General features: G+C 40.1%; 1 protein-coding gene across 1 annotated transcript; it reads right to left on the reverse strand.

Annotated features, from left to right (window-relative positions):
• Nucleotides 1-583: 583 nt before the first annotated feature.
• Nucleotides 584-1,703, reverse strand: LOC118420217 (protein mono-ADP-ribosyltransferase PARP14-like). Its single transcript, XM_035826934.1, has 4 exons — nt 1,686-1,703; nt 1,394-1,574; nt 806-894; nt 584-592 (listed from the first exon to the last, which is right to left on the reverse strand). The coding sequence occupies exons 1-4, from the start codon at nt 1,701-1,703 to the stop codon at nt 584-586; spliced, it is 297 nt and encodes a 98-aa protein (XP_035682827.1).
• Between the last annotated feature and the right edge of the window lie 6,039 nt (nt 1,704-7,742).

Below are 7,742 nucleotides of genomic sequence, written 5' to 3' on the forward strand. Positions count from 1 at the left end.
GGAAGTGTATCTCCAGTTTGTCCCTGTCCACACCCGCAGGGATGTTAGACACTCTGATGGACCTGCTGTCTTCTTCTGCAGTAGCACTGACCTTCTAGAAGTTTAAACGATAAGTACATGACACTTTCACCAAATATTACATGATCCACAACCTTGTAGCTATTATCTTGTACTTTTGTTAAGGTCCCAAGTATGAAATGGTTAACCAGGGCTCAAAATACCACCTGCATATGCAGGTTAGTGCAGGTACATGTAATATAGGAGCTGTGCAGGTATTTCTGATGTCTACCTGCACCTAACCTGCACTGGTCCATGTACTTGGTTTTACACATAAATGTCCTGTGATGTAGGTGTATGAGGATTGTTATTAGCTGCATTGACTTTTCCAACCTATCAAGTATAAAAGAAAAAATAGCAATGGTTCTTGAAAAATTGTAGTATGATCCACACTTCCTAAATTCAGAGAAGTGCAGGTAAAGTTTGTCTGGTGCAGGTAATTTTCAATGTTACTTGCAGAAAAAAAGGACTTTGAGCCCTGTTAACTAACACGATTATAAACTTAAGCTCAATACAGTCTCCATTACTAACTTTCCTGGACATCACAATCCAAATGATTTATATCCAAAGAAAGACAAAATAGACAGTACATGTTTTCACAGTACATTTAATTTGTGGTAGGAGGAAAAATAATTTTTCAAAACAATTCTGTTGTTTTGTAGATGACTGCAAAAAACAGCAAAATTAAAGCCACTAAAATCATTTTAAGATGTACAGTAACTGAGATACATAGACATGCACGTGTTACCTTTATGTCCTCTTCTGGTGGAGTCCACTTCTGAACTCTTACTTCAACACCTTTCAGGACCTGTGGTCTTGCCAGAACTGTCTCCACAGCTTTAAAACAATTGTTAATAAAACATTATTCAACACTTATCAACAAAACATTCTTTGTAATAGCTTGCTACCATATGTACAGGCCCCATTTACTATATGGGTGGTAAATTGTTTATGCTGACATCTGCAAATTAAATATGAAAATTTCCTAACATAGTACCGTGGACAGGAAACACTGTCAGGGACAGGGAAACACAGTCACAACTGAGGACAGAGGAACATGGTTTAAATCAGGGACAGGGAAACACAATCAGCACTGGGGACAGGGAAACATAGCCAGCACCAGTGACAGGGAAACACAGTCAGCACCAGGGACAGGGAAACACAGTCAGCACCAGGAAAACACAATCATCACACTTTAGGGACAGGGAAACACCATCAGCACCAGGAACAGGGAAACACAATCAGCACCAGGAAAAGGGAATCAAAGTCACCACCAGGGACAGGGAAACACAGTCAGAAACATTGTATAGACACTTTAGATATGATACCCACACACCTGCACCATCCAGGTAGGTGATCTTTGCTTCCGTGTCTGTTACCATGGTGATGGACTCAATGTCACCCCCTCCATTGGATGTCCTTTGGAAGTGGATCTCCAATTTGTCCCTACTCAGACCCGCAGGGATGTTAGACACTCGGATGGACCTGCTGTCTTCTTCTGGAGTAGCACTGACCTTCTAGAAGTTGAAAAGATAAGTACATAATATTTTCACCAATCATTATTTTGATCCATACAATGGTTGCTACATAGCCAAATCTGAAATGATCGACTCTGCAGCTTAACATACAAGCTGCTGACCGAGCATGCTTGGCCCCTGAACTTCCTCAAGTGTCAGACAACACGACCGCCCCTAAGTAAAGGTAAGTTTGCCCCCAGGGGAGGCAGGCTAGTTATATCATGGCAGATGCCTTTTACATGTGCACCTAAAGCAATTTCACATCTAACTGCCATTGGAAACTATCTAATGAACATGCTCCTACTGTATAGGTAGCAATCTTTCTCTATACATGTAGTTGCTGTCTTTAAAACAGTAATATTCTTAGACTATTAGACCAAACATGCACATAACTGATGTGATGACACCACATTTCCAGTGAATTCATATCATTCTATTTTAGTAAATATTACAATGGGATGCAAAAAAATGCAATGTCAAGAGTTACCTTTGTGTTGTCTTCTGGAGGAGTCCACTTCTGAACTTTTACTTCTACACCATTCAGGACTTGTGGTTTTTCCAGGACTCTCTCTACAGCTTTAAATCAAAACATTAATTGTGAAGGTTTAGTTAATAATAGATAAAACTGTGATTTAAATTAATCTCCAAGCAGATCCTACGGTGCCATAAGATAGTATCAAAGCTGGCCAGGGACTATAGCCGGCTAAGGGAGTCAAGTGGGCACCTACGGGAAGTTTGATACTATACATTACGCACCGTGGATTTGGTTGGAGATTAATTTAAATGGCATTTGTGTATTTAAATGTAAGCACTGCTATGAATAAACAAAGGTTCAAACAAGCCAACTATATCTGATACATTATCTAAATGTCACTTTGTGTACTATTCCAAAATCCGTTCTCATGAGGAATGAAGAATCACTACAACTTAAGTAATGTCTGCCTCAAAAATAAGTCTTAAAGTTTGTTCTGAGTGATAGAGAGGAACAAACATCTAAAGCTAGATAATGCCATGATTGATATCCAAAAGGGATATGCCACATGCATAATATAAATGTACAATATAACATGTAGAATGATTAATCCTTTGACCCTTAATGATTAAGTGCAACAAAACAGACATGTTTTTGCAACCGAAAATATTTCATGTAATGTAGGCAACACCAGTTCAACTTTATATTTATAGCTTCATGATACAACACAGTTTAGTTAAGCTAGTCTCCTAAACTATTCATGACAGACCTTTCAAAGCCATAAACTGTCTACAAATTAAAGTGAAAGTGAAAGTTATCTTGTTCCAGTGTATACATATCTTTACTGACACAACAAAAGTACAGCGACTTTCATACGGTCTGCCACAAATATATCAAGGTGACCAAACAAGCTTAGTGTATATCATAAATATATAGGTTACTAAAGAGCTATAATATCTTTCACTGGTTGTGATATCGACAGACAGCCTGACACTGTGTACAGATTATATACAGGTTCATTACACCAAAAATTCACCTTAAGCTCTTTTCAGTAATAGTGAACAGTAGATCGCAGCTTAAAATCACGTTAGATGATAAATGAAACCCTGCTGAGCAGTGTACATGTCCAGTGAGCAACAAGGGCTGGGATTCAAACTTCCAAATTATAGATCCACAGGCTAAGCTATGGACCCCTACCTCATAGTCCAGGGTTCAATTCCCAGTGGTGTGTGTGTGGGGTGGGGTTGGCTACATTCCATATAATAGTGACCCGAGTTCCCCTTTCACTTATACCAGTCTGGTTTCACTTTCTAATCTTTACTTGTCACAGAAATGTGCAGCAACATTTCTGTGTTATTGTTCAACATTATGGTACTATTCTTAGTACTAAGTACAGAAACCTTCTAATCTCAGAAAACTGAAGCGGTATGGTGACATGTCACAGTCATTATTAGACTTAAACTACAACAATAATCATGCAAGAAAGATTTCATGGAAGCAGAATGTCATGGTTACAAACAACTGACAAGATGGCAAGATAACATCAAAGAAACATAGAGCTGACGTGCAGGAGGGCTGGAACCAAGGGTGATACAGAATACACCGTGTTGTACTTTATCTAAATGTTATACCACGGAGGTCAGAAAATATTTAGTTGCCAAACTACTCATAAAAAGGATGAAATTCAACACATTGTTTTAACACTTTAAGAAGATCATTTAAAAAAAAACTTGGAACAAAAGTACTCTGTTCGCTAATGCACTTGTGATTTCATAATTAGCAATGGCAGGCTTGGAGTGCACTCTATCTAATCGATGGAAGCCTGTGTGATACATTACTAACATGGCCTGAGTGTGTGATACGGAAAATTATCACTCTGTCCAGAACGCCCATATCAAATGTTATTGCGGCCCAGACATGACATAAAGGACTGGTACGACACCAAGTGTAATGTTAACAAAAAACAAGAAACATGTAGAAAAACTTATTTTTTCTTCTTCTGTTGTGCGTCAATATCAAATACGGTGAGTTGACCATTACATAAGAGAAGAGATGGAACAGCTTATGATGTTAACCAAAAATGAATTATACAGACTCACCTGCACCATCCAGGTAGGTGATCTTTGCCACGGTGTCTGTTAGCATGGTGATAGATTTAATGTCACCCCCTCCATTGGACCTCCTCATGAAGTGGATCTCCAGTTTGTCCCTGTTCACACCCTCAGGGATGTTGGACACCAGGATGGACCTCTGGGTTTCATCTTCTGATCCTTGTCGGTCACTATATATTTGAATACAAGATATTTTCATCAGGCTCTCAAAACAGAAATACAAAACACCTAACATCAATTGCAAAACAGAGCCCAGGCTAGCTTACGCAAGTTATGTCAATATACGATCATGGTCTTTCAAAAGGTAATGCCATTGGTTTTAAACAAGCTCCTTTTTTTCATCAAATGAAATGAATTTTGGCACTCAGGTAATAGAATATAACGTTATCATCTTGTTGTCAGAGACTGAAATATATCCATTGGTTGTCCTAATGATTATGACTGATTGTCTGAGTGAGTTGATTTCAATTTGATCACACCCTTGAAAGTCAGTCAGGGTAGGGGTGGGGGGTTAGTGAGCAGAGTACAACTGGTATTTGTAGGACTTTTGGCTTATGGGAACCAAGCGGTCCAGGGTTTTGATCCCAACATTCTACCATTTTATGCCACACCAACTCCAAGGATGGGGTAGGGTAGTTGTGGTAGCAGAGTACAGTTTTCGGCCTATGGGGCTTCCTATAGTTAAGGACCACAAGGTGACTGACATCGACGCGGATAAAATTATAGTAGGGTGCATTTGGGAAGCACGACAGACGAGTATGTTAAAGTCGAGGGTACAACGTACAAAATAACCAAAAACAAAAAATAAATTGTGTTTTTTTAACATTTTGATGCCCTCTTTGAAATAGGGTCATGCGGGGTCACCCGGAACTGCAGCCGACTCACATAGACAGCCATCTGTAAAGGTCACGTGTATTTATACAAAGACAAGCCAAACTGAAAAATCTCATTCGTGCCATCTGAAAGCCGACATATTATACTACCAAACAGTAAAGTTCATCCCTCGCTTACATGTACTTCAAGGTATTTACGAATGATTGAAGATTTCGACCGCACTATGTTTTTACCCCTACGTCATTGACTCCGGGGGTCACGTAGAAATACTGTACTCTGCCGCCTTAATTGTATTGTCTGTATTCATAGCACTGTGATGCACCATGTTATAACTCTCTCATGCATCAGCAGGGCTCGAAATACCACCTGCATATGCAGGTTAGTGCAGGTAAAATTGGAGCTGTGCAGGTATTTCTGATGTCTGCCTGCACCTAACCTGCATTGGTCCATGTACCCAGGGCTTTATACATATAAAATTGTCCTATGATGTTGGTGCATGTATATGGATTGTTATTAGCTACATTGACTGTTACCACCTATAAAGTATAAAAGAAAAAATTAATGGTTCCTGAACAATTTTAGTATGATCCATACCATCCCAAATTCAGAGTGGGGCAGGTAAAATTTGTCTGATGCAGGTAATTTTCTATGTTACCTGCACCTGAGTGCAGGTATGCAGAAAAAAGTAATTCGAGCCCTGACCAGACTCAAGCAGGATTGATGAAAATAAGTATAGTAAAGCATGTGCCGTTATGGGCTCTGAATTTATACACAGTCACAAACATCCTCCGTGCCCATATATAGAGTTGGTATGGTGCAACTGGTATAAACATTGAGATTGGAACCAAGAGTCCCGGGTCTGATGCCCCCAATGGGAAAGGTACATGACTACACAACATTCCCTGACCAATGATAGGGTGATCGCTTTGTACCCGGGGGGTAGCAATGCGGCCAGCTCAATTACCATGGACTCAAAAATGCTTTCTCTGCTTAGCACTCAGCACTAATGAGATAAGTTATAATGGAATAGGGGACAGTTAGACACACAATACTACCAGCGGACTATCCCCTACAGTGTCTTGCACAAAAGTGTGGCCCAAGGGCTACAGAAATGGAGATGGCACCACCCCTATGCATCTGTAACAGACGCACAAATTAAACTTTTTAACCCCATCACATAGTGACTTCAGCAACAGGTAACTAAATCACACGTGACCCGTCCGGGGAGAAAACAATATATATACTTGGCCTTTGTAACGTTACCGGGTAGTCAATAACAAAGGTGTACACCGTATGGTAGCCATTTTATAGCCTGACTCAAATAATGAGACCCGGGGACATTTTATTTGCACCTCTTAAGCGGTGCTGGCGGTCACATTAATTCGTAACAGACGTATTTGCATTTATCATAAGACGATAGTGTGATATAACTAAATACATCGGGATACAAGAGGAGATAATTTTGAAAGCTAGTCGGATGTAATGTTGAATTTACCTGCTATCCTCGGGCCGGGAGCTACCCAGGTGTTTGGCCCCGTCCCCCTCGTTCGTCGCCCCAGCACAAGCCATGTTGAGCCGCTCCAAAGCGTCTCGATCGGTAGACAGGTGCACACCGTGCAGTATTTAGCACTGCAGTCTGTACATAAACCTCAGATTGCACAAAATGGCTGACAATCGACAGGAACAACCACTGAAACCACAGTCAGAACGGCTATGGCGCGTATATACCTACCTGAAACCACCTACTCGGAATCGCGGTGTTCATTCCTGGATCGAAACTAGCTTCCGGGTTGGGCGGGGATTTCAAAGGTGAAAGTTGCTCCCTCGTCATTGGCTAGAAGTTAAACCACGTGATCTGATTTGACCAATCAGAGGTAAGCAGCGGAATTCCCCTTACGTCATGCGCTCGTCATGCGGTACCAAAAAAGAGGAAGAGAAAGCGGAACATCGATGACGTCGTCAGGTTTCGGTGGGTGGATTAGTAAATTTTGGTTGCCCACAAAATCTAAATATATCTGAGGGGAACTTTTGTCACTTTATATCTGGTAAACACACTCGGGCGAGTTGTAAACTTTGAACTTTAAACAGTGTAAACTTTAGACAGTCATAGGGTCATAGTGGCATAAATGATGGTAACATGATAAATACAATTGCACACAACAGGTTTAACACAAAATGAAACAGTTGTTCATGGATAAATTATAAAATTTATTTTCCAGAACAGATAATGCTTCAGAATGTACAGTGCTGTTATGTAATTCTTTATTGGCAAGACACACACTTTCAAAAGAAGTATTATTATCTAAATAAATTGTTGACATGAAAACTAAATGTTGTACTGTTTCATTGGGTGTATACTTTCTTCTCATTTACATTGTACATGTAATTGTATGTAGGCTATGTGGACAAAGCACAACTAAAAATCTTACAATTTCGGAATGTACAATCATTTTATTATTATCATATTTCCATTTTCTTCAATTAAGGGTTAATGACCCGCCCCGAGGTGTATATGGTGTCATAACGCCTGGTCCTTTGCTATAACCACTGAATAAAACCACCGAGTGAGCGAAGCGAACGAGGTGGTTTTATGAGGTGGTTATAGCAAAGGACCAGGCGTTATGACACCATATATACCGAGGGGCGGGTCATTAACCATCACTAGAATAATATGGACTTACGACACTAACAAAATGATTGTACAATCAGAAATTGGAAGATTTTCAGTTGGGCTATGACCACATAGCCCAC

This window comes from Branchiostoma floridae, chromosome 7 (assembly GCF_000003815.2).
Source record: "Branchiostoma floridae strain S238N-H82 chromosome 7, Bfl_VNyyK, whole genome shotgun sequence".
NCBI lineage: Eukaryota > Metazoa > Chordata > Leptocardii > Amphioxiformes > Branchiostomatidae > Branchiostoma > Branchiostoma floridae.